At 52.3% G+C, this 18,810-nt stretch overlaps 10 protein-coding genes across 10 annotated transcripts; 3 read left to right on the plus strand and 7 right to left on the minus strand.

Moving 5' to 3' along the window:
- Nucleotides 1-535: 535 nt before the first annotated feature.
- Nucleotides 536-2,904, plus strand: CC1G_11771 (metalloprotease; the record flags this gene model as incomplete). Its single annotated transcript, XM_001835285.1, has 11 exons — nucleotides 536-715; nucleotides 772-948; nucleotides 1,006-1,093; nucleotides 1,154-1,401; nucleotides 1,456-1,889; nucleotides 1,946-1,991; nucleotides 2,049-2,200; nucleotides 2,259-2,360; nucleotides 2,419-2,471; nucleotides 2,523-2,690; nucleotides 2,753-2,904. The coding sequence occupies 11 exons, from the start codon at nucleotides 536-538 to the stop codon at nucleotides 2,902-2,904; spliced, it is 1,800 nt and encodes a 599-aa protein (XP_001835337.1).
- A 1,855-nt stretch (nucleotides 2,905-4,759) lies between these two features.
- Nucleotides 4,760-5,464, minus strand: CC1G_15484 (hypothetical protein; the record flags this gene model as incomplete). The annotated part of the gene is made up of 2 exons (XM_002910161.1): nucleotides 4,760-5,254; nucleotides 5,303-5,464. 2 exons carry the CDS (start codon nucleotides 5,462-5,464, stop codon nucleotides 4,760-4,762), a joined length of 657 nt encoding a protein of 218 aa, XP_002910207.1.
- A 1,222-nt stretch (nucleotides 5,465-6,686) lies between these two features.
- Nucleotides 6,687-7,573, minus strand: CC1G_11774 (hypothetical protein; the record flags this gene model as incomplete). Its single annotated transcript, XM_001835288.2, has 4 exons — nucleotides 6,687-6,971; nucleotides 7,034-7,221; nucleotides 7,281-7,357; nucleotides 7,416-7,573. The coding sequence occupies 4 exons, from the start codon at nucleotides 7,571-7,573 to the stop codon at nucleotides 6,687-6,689; spliced, it is 708 nt and encodes a 235-aa protein (XP_001835340.2).
- A 597-nt stretch (nucleotides 7,574-8,170) lies between these two features.
- CC1G_11775 (hypothetical protein) lies at nucleotides 8,171-8,815 on the minus strand (the record flags this gene model as incomplete). Its single annotated transcript, XM_001835289.1, has 1 exon — nucleotides 8,171-8,815. The coding sequence occupies one exon, from the start codon at nucleotides 8,813-8,815 to the stop codon at nucleotides 8,171-8,173; it is 645 nt and encodes a 214-aa protein (XP_001835341.1).
- Nucleotides 8,816-9,722: 907 nt separating this feature from the next.
- Nucleotides 9,723-11,065, minus strand: CC1G_11776 (hypothetical protein; the record flags this gene model as incomplete). Its single annotated transcript, XM_001835290.2, has 8 exons — nucleotides 9,723-9,860; nucleotides 9,918-10,061; nucleotides 10,131-10,154; nucleotides 10,212-10,265; nucleotides 10,328-10,405; nucleotides 10,454-10,606; nucleotides 10,669-10,769; nucleotides 10,830-11,065. 8 exons carry the CDS (start codon nucleotides 11,063-11,065, stop codon nucleotides 9,796-9,798), a joined length of 855 nt encoding a protein of 284 aa, XP_001835342.1. The 3' UTR covers nucleotides 9,723-9,795.
- A 563-nt stretch (nucleotides 11,066-11,628) lies between these two features.
- CC1G_11777 (NAD-binding Rossmann fold oxidoreductase) lies at nucleotides 11,629-12,943 on the minus strand (the record flags this gene model as incomplete). The annotated part of the gene is made up of 4 exons (XM_001835291.1): nucleotides 11,629-12,188; nucleotides 12,258-12,339; nucleotides 12,394-12,447; nucleotides 12,497-12,943. The coding sequence occupies 4 exons, from the start codon at nucleotides 12,941-12,943 to the stop codon at nucleotides 11,629-11,631; spliced, it is 1,143 nt and encodes a 380-aa protein (XP_001835343.1).
- Nucleotides 12,944-13,749: 806 nt separating this feature from the next.
- CC1G_11778 (hypothetical protein) lies at nucleotides 13,750-14,539 on the minus strand. Its single transcript, XM_001835292.2, has 4 exons — nucleotides 14,343-14,539; nucleotides 14,128-14,279; nucleotides 14,007-14,067; nucleotides 13,750-13,942 (listed from the first exon to the last, which is right to left on the minus strand). Exons 1-4 carry the CDS (start codon nucleotides 14,490-14,492, stop codon nucleotides 13,886-13,888), a joined length of 420 nt encoding a protein of 139 aa, XP_001835344.1. The 5' UTR covers nucleotides 14,493-14,539; the 3' UTR covers nucleotides 13,750-13,885.
- A 1,074-nt stretch (nucleotides 14,540-15,613) lies between these two features.
- On the plus strand, nucleotides 15,614-16,834 carry CC1G_11779 (hypothetical protein; the record flags this gene model as incomplete). Its single annotated transcript, XM_001835293.1, has 1 exon — nucleotides 15,614-16,834. One exon carries the CDS (start codon nucleotides 15,614-15,616, stop codon nucleotides 16,832-16,834), a length of 1,221 nt encoding a protein of 406 aa, XP_001835345.1.
- A 504-nt stretch (nucleotides 16,835-17,338) lies between these two features.
- Nucleotides 17,339-17,716, plus strand: CC1G_11780 (hypothetical protein; the record flags this gene model as incomplete). The annotated part of the gene is made up of 2 exons (XM_001835294.1): nucleotides 17,339-17,592; nucleotides 17,650-17,716. The coding sequence occupies 2 exons, from the start codon at nucleotides 17,339-17,341 to the stop codon at nucleotides 17,714-17,716; spliced, it is 321 nt and encodes a 106-aa protein (XP_001835346.1).
- A 287-nt stretch (nucleotides 17,717-18,003) lies between these two features.
- CC1G_15485 (hypothetical protein) lies at nucleotides 18,004-18,393 on the minus strand (the record flags this gene model as incomplete). Its single annotated transcript, XM_002910162.1, has 3 exons — nucleotides 18,004-18,076; nucleotides 18,182-18,238; nucleotides 18,269-18,393. The coding sequence occupies 3 exons, from the start codon at nucleotides 18,391-18,393 to the stop codon at nucleotides 18,004-18,006; spliced, it is 255 nt and encodes an 84-aa protein (XP_002910208.1).
- Between the last annotated feature and the right edge of the window lie 417 nt (nucleotides 18,394-18,810).

Genomic DNA, 18,810 nt, shown 5'->3' on the forward strand with positions numbered 1-18,810 from the left:
CGAACATGGGCATAAAACATGCGACATGTGGTTCCTTTCTCGCCACGCAATGAGTTCAAGTCTCTGAAGAGGGCCACCGGGTACGGCTTTCATACGCTGCCGCCTGTACTCATGAGGAGCACACGACTTCGAAGGCTGCCGTCCTTATTCTACCCGTGAGTGTGGACTATTATAGCGCGTTAGTCACTGACGAATGGCGGCCCGCAACACTAAATAGATGACAGCATATGTTCAGATGCCCATTCCTCAATGTTTTCGACAACAGGTTCCATGGATGTACCACGCGTGTACCTGGTTTGCTCCACCAGGTCGCCCCGCCTTCGCAGATGGTGCTGCACCTTGTATGTCGATCACGCAAAGTTAACGTCTTGTTGCCCTGAACAAATCGAGATGGAAGGGGATAATGGTCGGCAGGCCGGTGTCCTTTTAAAAGGCTTCCGTCGTCTCTGTGGAAATCGACGAGAATTGGGCATCTTTCCTCCCTAGCATTCCCATCTCGCAGCCTCCAGACCGTGTCCCCACATTCTTGACCATCATGTTGCCCCGTATGCAGACCCTCCTGTCCACCATCCTCATTGCGATCGCGTGCGTCGCCCCCGTCGCTCAAGCTGCACCCTCGGCAGATGCTGGCTTCGATCTTTCCACCCGCAACGTCTACAGAGTCGGAAAGCGTGGCCTGGAAATCGAAGCTTTCTACCCCGCTTCAGAATTCGAGGTTGGTCTATCTTTGTGAATTCCAGTCGAACGTCCTACTAAACGTCGATCCACTAGACCTTTGGCGAAGGTCTTGAGCTTCCTTCCCATCTCCAACGCCGAGCACCCCAGACCTTGGACGACGAAGCGGTTGAATTCGTTGCTGATAGGTTGAAGGTCGACCGCGGTTCCATTCGCTACAGGAGCGGTTACACTGCCGGCAAGTTGAGGCATGCTTACGTTCGACAGTCGCATGTGAGCAGTTTTTCCGGGGACTCCAATGATTAACGTAACTGATCCAGAGGCGTGTAGGACGGTATTCCCTTCGCCAACGCAGTCGCCAACGTCGCCTTCAAGGACAACAAGGTCGTTTCTTTCGGCACTTCGTTCGTCAAACCACGTGAGTTCGGTTTTTCCCATCTGGGGTTCGCTCGGTGTTGATGTGGCTTCGCAATTTCAGGACGGTTCGCATCTTCCACTCCTACCATCAACGTCCAGGACTACCTCCCTGCTGTTGAGGAGATTTTGGACGGAAAGTACAACGATCATCCCACGCGCTTGGAGTACCTCGCTCGCCCTGACGGCACGGCTTCCCTCGTTTACGCGGCTCAGATCGAGAACGTAGAAGACAACAAGTGGTATGAAGCTTACATTGACGCGCACAACGGAGAGCTTCTCTCTGTTGTGGACTTCACTGCCGATGCTACTGTAAGCACATTTCTTTCCTTTTCGCTCACTGATCTCGCTCACCTCGGATAACAGTATCGCGCCTTGCCCATCACCAAGCAAGCCTACCCCGATGGTCTCGAACTCATCGTCGACCCTCAAGACTCTTTGGCCTCACCCTCGGGCTGGCACGCAAGCGGCTCCACCCTGAACACCTCTGGCAACAACGTCATCTCATTCAAGGGCAGCCAGTCGAGTCTCACCTCCCAGTCATCCGCCAACACCTTCAACTACTCCTACAACGACGCCCAGTCCCCCAGCGTGCAGTCCAACGTCGATGCGGCCCGCGTCAATGCTTTCTACGTCCTCAACGTCGTCCACGACTTCACCTACCGATATGGCTTCACTGAGGCTGCGTTCAACTTCCAGAACGACAACTTTGGAAAGGGTGGACGAGGGAACGATCGAGTGACTGTTAGTGTTCAGGATAGCTCTGGTACGAACAACGCCAACTTTGCTACGCCTCCTGAGTACGTCGACTTTGGCTCGCTTATTCGAGGTTCTTTCTCACTCATTGATTCCGTAGCGGTCAATCTGGACGATGCCGAATGTACATCTGGACTCGTACCACTGTAAGCATCGGTATTTCTGCTTTTTAGTGCACGGCGCTGATGATCCTACTTTTGTAGCCAAACCGAGACGGTTCCCTCCAGAACGATATCTTGGTCCACGAAGTCGGCCACGGTATTACGAACCGAATGACTGGCGGTGGAAGTGGTAGCTGCTTGCAAACTACCGAATCTCGTGGTCTCGGAGAGGGCTGGTCTGATGCTTTGGCGATGTAAGTAACCTCACGTTTCGCGAAATTGGCTCGAACTCATTTCGCGCTCCGTTCAAAGGTGGACTCAGCAGAAGGACGGTGTTGTCCGCGACTACGTGTTGGGAGACTACGTCTACAACAACCCAGGTGGTATCCGAACGCGACCATACTCCACCAGCTCGTGAGTCTTCCAGATTCAATGCTGAACTTGGCTGGAGGCTGACGTTCTTGTCGCGCAGGACTACCAACCCTCAGACCTATGCCAGCGCTCGTGGTCAGACTTCCGTCCACCGTACGTATCATTCCTTCTTTCCTATCAACTCTTTCTAAAATTGTGATTCAGGTATCGGTGAGGTCTGGGCCAACATGCTCCACAACGTGTATGCTGCACTTGTGGCGGAACATGGCTGGTCTGCTACTGCCAGGACCAACCCCAACGGAACGGAGGGTAACGTCGTCTGGATGCACCTCTTCATCGACTCGTTGGCTCTGCAACCTTGCAACCCCACATGTGAGTATCGCTTTCCCCGATGGGAAACGTTCATATACTGACTTCATTCGTTCCCCCTCTAGTCGTCGCTGCTCGAAACGCCTGGATTCAAGCTGACGCTAACCGATACGGTGGCCGCAACCGATGCTTGCTCTGGCGTGTATTCGCTAGCAAGGGTCTTGGCGTCAACGCTTCTGGATACACTGATAACACCGCTGTTCCGGCTGGATGCTAATTTGTTTTCGAGGTCTGTAAATTATGGAATTTTTTGTTGTACTACGAGAACTGTAGATTGGCCACAATGTATTAGTATGGGAGTTTGCTGCTCGTTGCTCGGTGTCTTGCGTTATCGAGGTCTATTTTCGAAAGAAGACGAGACTTGGGCTGGTCACTTGGATGGAACCTGCGGGGTGACGAAATGTGCGTGAATAGAGTTAAAGCTTCTAGTCGCGTCTTCGTGAGCCCTAGCGCGGTTCACGCCGACACATATGCCGAAGGGGATACGACGCCTCACGTCTACAGAATTGAGTTATCTGGAATATTACGAAATACTCAGGTGGATTGTCGGTGAACAGCGAAGTTAGAACTAGTAGGAGCAACTGGCACTAGCGGTATAAATAGTGACTAGACAGTGAACAGCGCCCACCTCTCTTGATAGAACTCATGATACTGCAATTATCGCTCGTCGTCGTATCCACTCTCGTCTCTCTCACCCAGGGCATTGTCCTCAACGATGTGCCTCCTTCCGAAATCACAGTACCTCCTTTTCTCAGCCATGGGGGACCACAAGTCACGGCTGCCTGCGTTCCTATTCCATGCACCCATACTTGTTCTTCAGGGTACGCTGTCCCCGACATACACATATTGCCCACCCGTCCAGTGCACGTGCGTATCGATAACTGCTGTTCCAACGACTACCAGTATGCCGCAACCAACATTTACATCTACTGGGCCCTGCCCACCCCCACACGTGCGTTTCAATTCGCCCAATTGCGAGACGATGATCTGTTAACAGTCTGAACAGCATACGATGAATTGCGTGTACTTGTAGTCAGAAACGATGGGGTTGTCAATTGAACTTATTATACTACAGCTTTTGTATTCCCTAGCAGTTGTAACCTTCCCCGCAATTATCGATTACACCGGCTGAGCCTTGTCCCCCTCCTCACGTACATCTCGTCTCTTCCGATGCAAGAAAGCTGTTTATTGGGTTTGACTTGACTGTGGAGGTCTTCACGCCGAGATACCACTCATTGTCAGCCTCTCACTCGCTAAAGGTGCTTCATTTATTCTGGACAAGATGGTTCATTCTGCGTCCGTTGATGATTTCGATTGTACATCGAGACATGTCGATCAAACAAGCTAGAAGGAAGGGAACAAAGGCAATTCGTAAACTCGTTCTTGTTATTTCGGAACGTATTTACTAGTTCTTTGTGGGTGTTGGCCTCCCAGTCGCCCCAATAGGCCAACACTCGCAGAAAGGACACTTGGTACCGGTTATAGTATGTCCAGTCGGGCACGCGATCTCACAACTGACGGAGCACGAAAGGGTGCTGGTCGGGGCAGTGGTCAAGGTCGGGGCAGTGGTGATGGGAATCGCGGTAGGCCTAGGGAAATTGGGATCCCTCACGCAAACACACCTTGGGCACTTATCGCCCGGAACGTGGGTCACAGTGGGGCTATCCCATGGGATACAGACCCAATTCGAGCAGGGGTCCTTGGGACAACCTGGGGGAATGATGGGAGAGGTGGTGATAGGATGCGTCGCGGTGGGTCGAGGCCTGGTGATAGTCGGGATGCCAGTGAGCGTTGGGATAGGCCTTGTCACGCTTTGGCATCCGCATCCCAAACACCCATCTGGATCGGGCGTCGTGATCGGCTCTTGGCCCACGGGGCATCCGCATGGTCGGACGGGGCATTCCTTGGTGGGTTTGGGAGGCCTGGGGGTGATCGGGGTGGGGAAGACGCATTGGCACGTCGAGCAGCGTTCACCCTCAGCGGGAGGAACGATCGTGCCAATCGATCCGACGGGGCAGGTGGTGGCGATGCAAGGATCATCCAAGCAAGGTTCCTTGATGGGTTGGGTGATTTCAGGCGGCGGGAGCTTCGTAATGGAGGGTCTGATTGGTACGCATTTGCAGCTGGGACACTTGTCTCCGGGTAGGATCGTCGTTTCCGGGTTGGTTAGCGGGGGACAGAGGACCGTAGCGCAGGGATGAACTCCACCGCAATCTTCGTCCTCGTCTCGACGATGGAGGGTAATAGATGGTCGAGGGACGGTCGCAGTTGGCTTCGTTGGGACGCAAGTGCAGGTTGGGCAAATCGCGGTCGGCGCCTGCGTGAGAGTCGAAGTTGATCCCGTCCCACAAGGCTTGCAGGGTGCCGGGAGACATGCGATAGGAGGCGTGGTTGGAGTGACTGGGGGTTTCGTGGGGACGCAAATACATGTGGGACAAATGGCCGTAGACGTGTAAGAATAACTTGGTGACGAACCCGTCCCACAAGGAGTGCACGGCAATGGGGAGCATACGATAGGAGGCGTAGGAGGGGATGTGATAATGGGCTTGGTTGGGGTCGGTGCGCAACTACAGATGGGACATTGGCCGGGAGGAACGGTGGACGTCGGAGTGGACCCAGGAGAACAAGGTCCACAAATGGTCTGCGGACAGAGAACTCGCGACGTCGTAGTGGTGGGAGAAGGAGGCTTCGTCGTTGGTGGCCCACATCCACAGATCATGCATTCTCCAGGCGGGGTCGTCCAGGTCGGAACGGACGGTGGAGGGCATGGGTCGCATGGTTTAGCGGGGCAAGGAACTGGTAGTGGAATCGTGGTTGGCTTTGGGACGTCTTCGTCGACATCTCGACGAGCGGGGTGAGCGAGAACGCTCGTAAGTGGCAGGAGAAGGACGAGAGCGTATCGAAGCATAGTGGACGCACGAGCGAGAATTCCACCAGAGGAGATGATGGGAGGAAAGGATCGCCGCGGTTAAACGATTTTCAAAATCACCTTTAAATAACCCTGGTGATTACTACCGGTAGTACCTGTACACGGTCTGTCAAAGTACCCTGCGTCATAGGACCCGATAGTCGTGATCCACCACCACGGTGAAAAAGGACCTGGATGCCTATCCAGGAGCAGAGTTGATCCGAATGCGTAGAAAAGAGCCTTTCCTTGAGAATGGACGAGAGGACCAAGACGGAGTTTAGAAGGTTACTGAATAGCGGTGATGCGAGGGGAGATGTTCTCAATGTCCCAGAATGACATGTTTTCGCGGAGTCGTTCCGATATGTAGCTCAGCTCTTCTCCAAGGCCAATACAGGGACGAACGAAACGGGGCCCCAGAGTCGTCATGAGATATGAGCCAGAGAGACAGGTAGAATGGATTCGGAGGTGTCAGGTAAGAATCGGGTTGCCACCTAGAACTGAAAGAATCAAGATACAGCCGCTCTAGCCTCAGTTCCACAGGCAGCCCCAGGTTAACAATTCTAAAAGGGCCATTAATAGGTGCGGAGAACCTGCGGAGTCTGTCGCCGACCAGGGGTGAGGGAAGTCAGGCAGCCTTTGGGCACGAACGAGAAAAAAGAACCATACGACCAAAGACCGAAAGGTCCGATGACACGGAGTCATCCGTGGACCGTGTGAGGATAATCAATGCGGATCATGCGGCATCTCCTGGGCTCGCCAGAAGTCTGCGGTTGCCTCGGACCTCAACGTTCAACTCTGCGCTGGGAGAATGGTCTGTAACAGCCTAGGTAGATTCTGAACTCGACCACACACTCTACTAGCTTGTGATTATGTCCCAATCCACTTCAGACTACGTGTGAGCCTGACGAAATTCATCACGCCCGTCGATTAATTTATATTCGACTGAGCCTTGTCCCCCTCCTCAAGTGCGTTCCCTTTCGGCCAATGCGATGGTTATTCAACAGTAAACAAAGCTATGAGCTGTGGACATTGATACTAGTTGAAGGAATGATAGTAATTGGTTAGAACTATTCGTTCGTAGCTATAACAACTCAAGCCTTAGGGACACCTTTCGCGAAGAAGACATCCGAATCGCCTTGCTTGCTAGGTGGGATCACTTCGTACAAAGTCATTTCCAACCCGCCATCAGAGAAGATCCTCTTCATGTCGCCCTCTGAGAACCCTTGGTAAGCGACGATATGCTTGTGGGTATCTGGGACTCCTTCTCCGGTGAAGACGTTGTCGATGACGACCAAGGAACCATTCGACTTCAAGTAGGATGCCAACACCTTCGTGATTGCTGACGGATTCTCGAAGTGGTGGTAAGCTGACGAGCACTAAGATGGAAATGAGTTCGCTTCGTATTGTGAACGAATGCACATGGAGGGGTTGAACTCACATAGATCAGATCGAAGGTTTGTCCTTGGAGTGCGTCTTTATCACTTTCGATGTTCGCGCAGACGCCCTTGAAACGATCCGGAGTTCCATCTTGTTCAGCCTTTTCATTGAGCATCTTAATGGCTTCGTCACTGATGTCTACACCGACGACACTCTTGACATGTGGAAGGATTCCAGCAGCGATTAGACCTGCACAACGAGGAATTAGAACTTTCATGAACGAGGTCTCCAGAGACTTGACAAGGTACCGCTCCCACAGGCGAACTCGAGGACGGTCGTGCTCTCCTTGTCGAGCTTGTTGTAATTCAAGAGTGCCGCAATAGTCCTGTTAAGCGACGTGGTTTGGAAAACTGGTAGGATCGGAAACAGAGTGGAAGTCTTACCTTTCGCGTCGTTCCTGGGCATGAGGCCACTCTTGGAAAAGATGCTTGTTCTCGTTGAAGTATTCCTTGTTCGCCTGGGCGAGATCGGCATGCCCGAGAGCGTGCTGATGTCCATGGTGGTGATGGTGGTGATGATGGTGATGGCCGGCAGAAGACATCTCGATTATTGCAGTAGTTAGAATGAGAGGTAGGAAACTGAGTCGCATTCAAGTGCTGAGGTTTCGACTTCGCTTCAAGTTTTGTTCTTATAGATGAGTATACGACTGCGACGGTAATGGCTGCCTCAAAGGGCTTAGCTACCCATTTGATGTCGGTGCTGTAGGATCGGTAAGCACAGCGTTGAGGGGAACGTAACTTTGTCATTGAGGGCACAGCCACGACTACGGGCGCTGCGCGCTGGACTGGGGAGGTCTTCATCATGATTCGAGCAGGGGTCACGGTCAGATATTCAATTTCTAACGTGTCCTATCGAGAACGGACCTGGACTCGGGTTTCAAAGTTTCACGCTTCACTCCTCATTCAGTCATATAGTGAGACAAACATCAATAGCTACAGGCTAGATGAAAGGAACGAGGGCGAATGGCTAACGAGTTTGAGTTCCAGATATACGCATTTAGTTCTACAGACATTCAGTTCTTGGTTGAAGTCGGTTTCCTGGCTGCATCGATAGGCTAGCACTCGCAGAACGGACAGGTGCCACCAGTCAAAAAGATCTTGCAACCGGCGACGCACGAGAGGGCTGGTCGGGACAGTCTTCAAAGAGCGGTGGCGGTGGGGATGGGAATGGGAGTAGGGTAATTGGGGTCCCTGACGCAAACGCACCTCGGGCACTTCTCGCCCGGAACGTGAGTCACAGTGGGATAATCCCATGGGATGCACACCCAAGTCGAGCAGGGATCCTTGGGGCAGCCTGGAGGGATGATAGGAGAGGTGATGATAGGGTGCGTCGCAGTGGGTCGAGGGATAGTGATAGTTGGAATGGGCGCCGTCACGCTCTGACATCCACATCCCAAGCACCCATCGGCGTCGGGCGTCGTGATCGGCTCTTGGCCAACGGGGCATCCGCAGGGTCGGACGGGGCACTCTTTGGTCGGTTTATCCTCCTCGCGACGATGGAGGGTAATAGTGGGCCGAGGGATGACGATGGGAGGTTTCGTGGTCGGAAGGGAGGTGATGATGGGCTTGGTTGAGGTTGGCGCACAGCTACAGATGGGACATTTGCCTGGAGGGGCGATCGATGTTGGCGTAGCGCCAGGCGGGCAGGGTGGGCAAATGGTTTGGAGACAAATTGGGGGGCGAATGGGAGTAGGCCCCGGGACGATGCTGTCGACTTCCCGAGGAGCAGGGTGAGCAAGAGCGCCCAAAACGGGGAGGAGAAGGACGAGGGTGTATCGAATCATAGTGCACGCTAGAGCGAGAACTCGACCAGGAAACGATGGAAGGACAGGATCGCCGCGGTTAAACGATTTTCAAAATCACCTTAAATAACCTTCGTGATTGCTGCCGGTCGTACCTGTACACGGTCTGTCAAATTACCCTGCGTCATAAGACCTTAAGTTCTTCATCGGCGACCGTGAAAGAAAGGACCAGGATGCACATCCAAGAGAAGAATTGATCCGAATTCGTTGAAAATGGGCTTTGCTTGAGAATGGACTAGAAAACCAAGACGGAGTTTAGAGGGGTATGAACAAAGGTGACGTTCTGACTATTCTAGAATGCCATGCTTCTGCGGAATCGCTCTAATAGTTCAGCTCTCCTCCAAGGCAAATAGCGGGACGAAAGAAACGGAGCCGCTCGCCTTCGCACGAAGAGGAGCTCACAGATGTTTATCTGACTTCGTAGGGACAGGCTGTGAGAGTCGCCAAGCGATCGGATCCAGAGAGAGGCAGGTAGGGTATATGGATGCGCCAGGTAAGAATAAGGTTGTTGGGGAAATTGGTCGACGGTAGTGCTAGACATTAGACCTTAGAATTGCAGGGATATCGCCGCTCTAGCCTCGGTTCCATCGACCGCTCCAGGTTGTTAGTTTAGAGCGGACAGATAATAAGTGCGGAGCGTTTGTGGAGTCTGTCATCGACCAGGGGTAAGGAGTGTGCGAGGCAGAGTCAGGGCAACCCTAGGACAAGAACTTGAACGAGAAAGAAGAACCCCAAAACAGAACTGAAAAGTCCGAGAAAGCGGTGTCCGTGCGTGGGAGGACCTTCCATGCCGATCATTCGGCATCTTCGCACTTGGCCGCTGAGAAACCCGTCGCAAGATTCCCGACGCTCGTTAGCCTGGAAGGAGAGTAAGTAATACATTACAACTCTGGTTATCACAGTTCTCAAATTTCGTCTGTAGCATGTAAAATTACATGTCGCAAGACTCATAGTCCCCAATATCACTGTGCCATGAATCTGGTAAACCACCCAATGACGCTTCTGCCCGATTCCTCTTTGGCCCACACTATCGAAGTGATGTTAGAGAGAGGGAATTTGACGCGATAGACAGGCAAAAGCGTACCAGCGTTAGCGTCGTTAGGATCGGCTCTCGTTGCAAACCCGTGCTGGACCCCGGAGAATTGCTGCAGATGATAAGTTGCACGCTCTTCCATAAGGATATCCATAGCCCTTCTTGAAGCAGCGGTTGAGAATGTGGAGTCGGTTTCTGTACCCGAAACGAGAGTTGTTTAGTGTGTTACTAAAAGAGTAATACTTTCAGGTTATCCCTACTGACCAGCGAGTGACAGCAAAAGTGGCGCTATTGAGAAGAATTTAGCCGCTGACGATGCATAACATTATTGACTGTGAGACTCACATTGGACGTTTCGGAAGTGGTTCTCTGTGAGGAAGGCGGGGTGGGCAAACGCAGCTAAGAGGTAGTCCCGGTGACGTTTGGAAAAAAGGAAGGGGAGGGCAGTCGAGCGCACTCACAGGCTACAACTTCGGTTGCTTCCATCGCATAGGAAGCACCGAAGCAATACCCAACAGCGGCATACTTCGCGTCCTCACCTAGTCATGATTAACACCGGTACTACGTTCTGGCAGCAGGGAACGCACCGAATTCCTCAATAACAGCCGCCTTCCACTTGGGAACGGCCTCCGCTGCCTGCCTTTGGGACTTGGCGAGCCATGCAGTAATATTGAACCCTGGTTCGGGATGATTCTGGATAGGGTCACCGAAGAAGTAATCGATTCCCAGAACGTGGAAACCTGTACAGTGCAAGGGGGATGAAATGTTTAACAGAGGTCCATACTGATGGGTTATCCCTCACCTTGACTCGCGAACCAATCCTGCAGCATGAAATTGTTGTCGAGGAATGGTCCATAGACGTCCGAGAAGAAGAAAATGACTTTCTTCTCGGCGGCATCGACGCTAGACGAGCATAAGTAAGAAGAGCCATCGTGAAACCCTCCAATTATCGAAGTGACCTACGGAGGTTCGGCATAGTAGGTAGGAACGTCAGCGATAGTAATGTTCTTTCCCTGCATTACACCATGGTACCGAGCACCAGTGATGCAGTCTGGTCCAATCGAGGTAGCCAGCCAAGTATTCCCATCCGAGGCTGTGGTTGCATGTGAGGCGTGATCATCAGCCGCCGGGAGAGCGGAAGCCAGTGAAGGAAGAAGCGAGAGGGCGAGGAGTGCGTAGGTTGAGATGAGCTTGAGCATTGTCGTGGCGATGTTGGGTTTGGGGAACTGGGAGCTCAGGATTTTCCCTTCACTAGCCTCTGATACTTATATGACGACGGTGGAGAACTAGGAATCGTGGCCAAATTAGAAACTACCGAGGAAGAGAAGTTATAAAAAGACTTCGACTTCGATTTGCCAGAGGCTTCTGAGTCGGAGAGTAATTACGGCCATGCACTTCATGTGTCACCTATCGATACTATCGCCACACACCCAACGAAATACATTTACGAAACGGCAGAAACAAAAATACCGAGAGGCTTCGAGCTTATTCAGTACTTTGTCTGACGGTACGTTATCTTCGTGAGGCATAGTTCGAGTCATTCATGAAAGCGAGTAGAAACGACTCACGAGAAGGTTCCGGTGGAAACGTGTGTCAAGATATTTGAGAGTTCTCAAATCCGTGGTGTTCCCATAATCCGCTGATTTCCCGACGTATCCGTAGAGCGCTCGTTCCCAATGGCAGGTTCCACTACTACTATCATCTGAGTGCCAATCAAGACCAAATGTACAAAGACTACGATAATACCGTTACAGTTGTGAGATTAGGCTCGAACCGAAATGCGTACTCCGGTTTCCAAACTCGTCTCAACCGCATCCAGATAGTCCTTGATCCTAACCGCATCTTCCAGCGTCGCATAGCTGCCTTTCTCTCCTTTCGCAAACTCCTCCCAATTCCTCACCAAGGACCCAATGGGGCCTTGCTGAGCTCCTTCAACTTCGACCTTCTCCCCATTGACATACAATTCTGGATCACCTAAAGTGAAGAACGAGCCATTGATGTTGTTAGGAGAGGCGGACATCTTGATCGAGCCTTCCTCGCCGTCGATCTCCCAGAGGAAGATCAGTCGACCAGGAGTCGAAGCTTTGATAGTTCTGAAGAACGAGGTGAAGAGAGAGCCGGATTCAAGGGTTGCTGTAATAGAGAAATGGTCGTTTCCTGGTGCGGGGAGGACCTCGCCAGTGGGCTCGCCGGTCTCATCGTCGACTAGACTTGTGGTTGGGTAGTGAGTTGTCCCAGTCGCACTGACCGAAACGAATTTTCCTAGAACACGGTCTACAGCGTCGAGCTGGTGTCCGACGACGATGCTGAGTGCGGTTGTCCCTGTATCAATAGTTTAACAGAGTGACCTCCTATGTTGAGTGTGAGACTCGGATATTGGATTGGACATACCGAGCTCCTTCTCGAGAAACCTCTGATTACCAGCTTTCGTCATCGGTCCCCAAGCTTGTAGTTCGGCGGGAATAGTGCTTATCTGTTATAGGTCTATGGGAATGTTCCGTTATGAATAGGACTCGTGGTAACGCACGATGTTGCTGGAAAGAACCTTTCCAATCTTTCCACTATCGATGATTTCCTTGACCTAAAGCCAATGAGCAGTCGAGCACGCTAAATCTAGGTCCAAGACCCACCTTGGCGAGAACCGGGGACTGACGACCTTGAAGCCCAACGAGCGCCTTCACTCCAGCCTTATTCGCCTCAGCTGCTAGCTCCCGCGTCTCCGCCGCATTCTTCCCAGCAGGCCATTCCACAAAGACATCCTTCTTCGCCCTGATAGCCGGGAGAAGCGCGTCTTTGTGGTACGCGGCCTTCACAGAAACAACCACCAAGTCGAGATCTTTCTCCCCACTCAGGAGGTTAGAAACGTCACCGTGGTATGCTTTGACTTCGTTCCCGGTTTCATCAGACCATTTTCTGGCTGACGCTGCGGCTGAGGCTTCGGAGGTGGTGGATACGGCGACGAGCGAGTACTTGTCGCGTAGTGAGGGTTGGACGAGGGAAGGACCAAGAGCGACGGATGCCCATCCCTTCGTGGAGAGACCGACAACGCCGACTTTGAGAGGGGAAGATGAAGACATGTTTGATAAGAGTTCGTTGGAGATGCGTACCTCTGACGAGAGACCTGGGCTTTTATACCATCAAGAATCCCTACGGATACTGTTGAGAAAAGCGTTACGACGATAGACGGCATTGAGAATCTTGAGTCAGCGCTGGATTTGTAAGGCGACGACGCCATCGCTCGGGTTTTGCGGAGGGACATTTTTGACAGAATCTGGGGCAAAAGTCAGCGCTGGAATTCCATGAGCGGGAATGATTGGAAGTGGGCGCTCTGCTGAATAAGATTCTGGTCGAACTTGCACCAGGGAAGCGAAAGTTCTCGAAGAGTCGACGAGGACTGAGGAACCCTATGTGACCATCTCCGGCCATCAACCACAGCCGAGGGGGCGCTAAAGTGTTTGTGGGCGCTTCCTCCAGTTAGCCGCACGTGTGACGACGATCCCTGCTTAATTCGACTGCTTACTGGAGTCGTGCCGTTGGGCACTCCTCCACTTCGGACATTTGTAGCTGCTTGGATCTGTAGACGCGCATACGTGCCTTGCACGTGTGCTCGAGTATATAGTCGTGTTCGTGTCGTAGTCGAGTCCTCAGGTCAATCCACATCCATTCCACCGAGAGATCCTCAGCGTGAGGGCCATCCGGCCCTCTCCATTACAGAGTCTGATATTTAGTGATTGAAGTAAAATTGTGCGGTTATTGATGCCTCTCATCCTCAACAAGGCATCTTCACCCTGGCTAGTCTCAACTGAGTTGTTGCGGGGAGACTTACTCGTCCAAACTGTATCAACGTCTCCGCCATTCCTCCGAAGAGGACAAGCACGTAAGTAGATCAACAGTAGATATCTCGATTCCTTAGTCCTCAAACGAGCGCGTACCATACTATACAGGGATGAGGATGTTACTTCAGCGACCTCCCCGACTCGACCGTTCAATGGATCGAGTTGTGAAAAGGTTTACGTCCATCAGACCCTCTCAAAGATCCAGCGCGCTTGAAGGCCATTGTCTCCTCCAATAGAAACCTGATTCAGAGAATTCAGTCGAAGCTCGCACGAATAAGCGACATTCAAGTTGGTCAGCTCTTACCTTGGTGTTCGCGACGGCTTCACCAGCGTTCCAGTAGACAGTCTTACCGCCGTCTTGGATGCTGGAGAGGAAAAGCGCGTCTTAATCAACCTTTTCAACTAAGGTTGGCTGGTTAACTTACATATAGCCGCCAGCGCTAGAGGCCAAGGTCCAAACGTAGTTCCCAGGAGGAAGGACGATGGGGACGTTACCCGAACCCCAACCGACTTGGGTGTTCCTCGCGGTCTCGGGGGTGAGGCTGGATTTAGTGGCGTCCCAATCATTCAGGATCCACTGCGAAGAGATCCGTCAGGGTATGTCAATTTAGGGAGGGAAAATGAAGAAGGCGATACTGACGATTTGGTTGGCGCCGTGGTGAAGAGGCGTGAGGGTCAATGCCTCCCTTTGATACCCGGGATAGGTGAGCGCAAGCTTCTCGCCGTTAGGACTGAGGACGCGATTGTAGATCACGTAGCGTCCGGCGGGGGGTTTGGCCTGAGTATCCATGGGTGAAGAAGTAAAGTTGGGTTTGTTGTAGATGTTGTGAGATTGAGAGTGAGTTGGTTGGAGGTCTAGTTCGCCTTGAGCTACCTCTTAAATACCTTCGAATGAAGGCTTTGAATCGGAGCTGAAACGAAAGGTCGTGACTTCACGTCCCAGATTACCGTGAGGGTCACCAAGGCCATTTCTCCGGCGAGCAGAAGTTCGGAAATAGCTCTTGACAACTTCTCTGCGGGCAGTAGGGTTATTTCAAGCTTCCATTGCATGCGCCCCATCTATCCAAAGTCATACCTTCGCCATTATTCGGTTCAAAGCACCAATGAGACGCCCCCCGAAAGCAAAGGTAAATTAGCAGCGTCCCACAGCATAGTGAACAGTAACGATTGGTCGTTGTTCGTCGAGACTATGAAGCCGCCAAGACCTCACCAAGGACCCTGAAAACAGAGTCGCTGTCCAGAAATCGTTAGCAGGTCCATCGCATGCGCAGTTCTATTTTTACGCCCGGTGGTTCCCAACGCCGTCGAGCAATTATGGCAAGAGGTTAGCCACAGTCAAGTTATCTTCTTCCGTTACCGGTAGTCCGTAGATAGGCTTCTTTGATAATGTTGACTGCAGGGCGAGTGAAGTGGGAGCCAGCCAAACCAAGGAGAGACGTCCAGTTCGCGCAGCCCATTCCCATGCAGTCCCCAGAATACGACATGGATGGCCAGAGAGCGATATTGGAAGCAAGAAAGTCCACGAATAGGAGGATCCAGGAGACTTTCGGCGGTAGTCGACGCCGGTCGACGAAGATGGTTGACAGTGACACAACCCGGATTGACGATCAAGGTCAGGTGGTCTGTAATTTCTCCGTCTGAGCAAGCCACTCCCGCTGAGAGTAAGCAGAGGCGATACGCCCAGAACCGAGAAGCGTATTGAGGGCCCAAATGAAACAGGATGGATGGCCGGTTGACGAAAGCATGAAAACGATGCCAGCAGGCACGCCACCGACTCAAGTTTTATTTGACGTTGCTTGTGATAGATGGTACCGGCAACTTCCGGCAAAGTTTTTGGTTCGTGTCTCCTGAATTCGCGGTTTCACAGACAGTGCATCAACGTGCACAAGACTCTTGCAAGACTCAGGAAAAATGTCGACGAAACAGCAGAAGGTGGTTCCAAAAATGGAGATCAACTCTCGAAAGTTAACGTCCGTTATTTCGCAGCTCGTCGAAGCCGTAAAGGCAGGAAACCTGAAGGCACTCGATGAACTCGCCGACATCATGGAAAAACGGACATACACCGTCTCCATCATCGAGGCTGTCCTTACTCATCTGCGCAAAGAGAATATCCCTCCCAAAGGGGACGACGAAACTTTTCGTGCCATGCCCATGGACTCGCTCTTCGCCTGTTTCCTCTCCTGTCTCATCATGTGCGACCGAACCACGACCCACAAGAACGAGACCGTGAAACGAATTATCGGTCAGATAGAGGGTATCCTGGGCTGGATCAGTTGTTTCTTGAAATTCGCTATCCGTACCTTTACGATGAGCGACCTGGCACCGACCCTTAGCTCGACTTCGTACACCGTATTGAGGTTGTTAAGTCTAGACGGGGACCTTACGGACGCAGTACTTCGCTCACCATCGACAGCCGAAGCTCTTCTTGACCACCTATCTGCGCCTCTCTACGATATCAGGGGGAAACCACTATATGTCTTGGAGGACGACGACGACCGCTCACGCGTCGACCCCACCCTTGCTCTGCTCCAAGAATATCCACGTAACCCGGCAGGTTGGTCAATACTAACGAGCCGAATCCTCGCCTCGCGCTTTACGACTATGCGATTCTGCGAGGGTTATCTCGGGCGAATGGAACGCCTCCCCAAACTTGGCGCGCTGGGTCTGCACCCCAACACCCTCGCGCAGGATTTTGGGGCGCTGTACTACACCCTCGGGCAATTCATCTCAACGCCGAAGATCCACCAGGAATTCAGACGTCAACGGATTCTCACTCGATGGGTCCGAACTGTCCTCGACCTCGAGATGTACTTCATGCCCGAGCACACCTTCCTCTTCCTCTCCCACATCTTCCGGGCGTCGTACCAGCCGGGGTCGAATCCCGTCAAAGGCTTTGAGGAAGTCCTCGAGGCTGGGATCTTTTACCCGCTGATGAGTGCAATGACGAAGCCAACCTCGCACCGACAGGACTACAGGAAGGTTGTAGATTGTATCGCACAGGCTCTCCTTGCGTTCGGATATCATCCGCGGACTGCTAAGCGGCTGCGGCGCGATTTCGAGGAGCATATCTCGCTCTGGAGACGACAATGTCCCCCTCTTATGGACCCGGGGCAGTGGAAGGAACTCCTCTAGAATGTTCAATATCGATTGAAAGGCCTAACTAGCCTGGCTTCGATCCCGAAGACGATTTGCGACAGCCAGGTGTGGAAATTTGACTTCAGCCTTCGACGTTATAGGCCTTAACCTTTGGGGTAGGATCACGTCGACACTGGGACCGACCAGAAGGATGATTCTAGGGAATGCTCGGGATGCCGGATGGTGGTCTATTGTAGCGCCAAGTGTCAACAAGATGACTGGCGCAGGAGGCACAGAAAGGAGTGTCGACAGATGTGCATCACCTACCTCGGTGAGTTGTCCTTCCTTCCCATTCCTACCCTATTCTCAATGAACATCACTTCGTCCAGAATGCAAAGACAACCACCTAGTACTCTCACAAGCCTCCAGGGCCATAGTCAGCCGGTACATCCGCGTCATGGTCATCGGCACTATCGTATCCCTCGAACAAGACACCAAGCGCCGGTTCCCCGATCGCCCACCAAACGCGACAATCATCATCATCAACCTGGCTGGCTCTCCATGGTCTCTTCATTATCGTTAGAGACATACCTCATCGATCGCCCTAACCTCGTCAAACCCGAATCGCCCGAACACGAGGCAAGGGCGAATGGAATTATCGAAAGGTTCAAGGACGATAAAACGGGGAAGAGGAAGCTTGTTGTGGCGTTTATGGCTTATAACCACGAGTACCGGATTTCGAATTTGATCGAGTTGGAGAATTTTGGGGATAAACCTGGTATGCTGAGGTTTGGAGAGTCGGTGGTTCAGTTCGAGTAGGTTCTTTATTTGTTGGAGCTGGTGTGTGATCGCTGACTGCGAATTCCCTGCAGGAGAAGGCAAGGAGAGGGAACCATAGCACACAAGGCGAATATGGCCGGATTTTTGGATCGACTCTGAGAGAATGTATACGTCCCGCAGATTGAATGCAAATCTTGGAGAGGCTGATCTTAAAATAGGCGCCCGCGATATTTGTACAGTATGTGATGTTTTGGTCTCATCGCTCCCACGACGAATCACCCGTCGCACAGCCATACCTGCTTTTGAAGTGGGTCTCAGTCACACCCTTAGCGAGTGATACATAGCGTGAAGCAGGATAGTTGAAGGCCAACGTCTCCAGTGTCACAGCTAATTCCTCACGGAGGACACCACGAAGCGAACGTCAACTGGAACCCCTCGGCTGGGACCTACAGTAACACCGAAATACACTCGTTCCAACACCCAGCGGGAGAGTAGACCAGCGTCGTTCCCGATGGATACCTGCGAACAGTCGGTGAAATCGCTTTTGGTATATGTACCATACAACGGTGTAGTCAATTTACGCACCCTGCTATTCACAACCGGATGAGGAACCGACCAACATACCCTCCTCGCTTGGTCGCGGATCCTAGCTCGTAGTTAGACCTCTCAGGTGGATGTGGACTCTGTAGGAGATAATATGATGGAACGTACATATATCCGTCCGGACTAGGTTCCAAAACCCAACGGTGGCCTCCAGGTGGGAAGACAACTAGGGTGTTCCCGTCTCCACGCCCAACTTCCAATCCTCTCGCAACGTCGGGACTGAACGCTGGCATCACTGAGTCGCTGACAACCCACTATCCAGCGGGTGCCATATATTCGGTGGTAGGGGCAAGGTAGTAGTAGTGGTGAGTTAGATAAGGGAGGCAAAGGTCAACGGATGTGTCGGATACACCCACGATTTGCTTAGGAGTGTGATCCAAGGTGGTTAGTTTCAGCGGTGCGTTCCGACGTCCAGACCATGTAATCGCGAGCTTCTCCCCTTCGGGACTTAGAACGCGGCTGTAGATCACGTAGCGTCTTAGTGCTGGATTGTTTTCTGCGTCCATTGGTCGAATGGCTTCGCGAGAATTGAGATAGAATTTCACTCGAAGTGGATGTGTCGACGGAAAGAGAACTTGCGGTATGTGAACACGGGAAATACATAAGGAAACCCCACTTGCGGGGTTTGGGTGCCAAGGTGGTTCGTGCGT

Source organism: Coprinopsis cinerea, assembly GCF_000182895.1.
Source record: "Coprinopsis cinerea okayama7#130 chromosome 12 map unlocalized cont3.12, whole genome shotgun sequence".
In the NCBI taxonomy this organism is placed as follows: Eukaryota; Fungi; Basidiomycota; class Agaricomycetes; order Agaricales; family Psathyrellaceae; genus Coprinopsis; species Coprinopsis cinerea.

Bases quoted from the DNA above. Each gene is read 5' to 3' on its own strand.
- CC1G_11778 (XM_001835292.2), bottom strand. From the start codon at position 14,492: ATGGATACTCAGGCCAAACCCCCCGCCGGACGCTACGTGATCTACAAT. The intron at 14,068-14,127 runs GTAAGTTAACCA...TTTCCTCTCCAG, and splicing joins TCTAGCGCTGGCGGCTATAT to CATCCAAGACGGCGGTAAGA. The intron at 13,943-14,006 runs GTAAGAGCTGAC...TCTCTGAATCAG, and splicing joins AAGCCGTCGCGAACACCAAG to GTTTCTATTGGAGGAGACAA.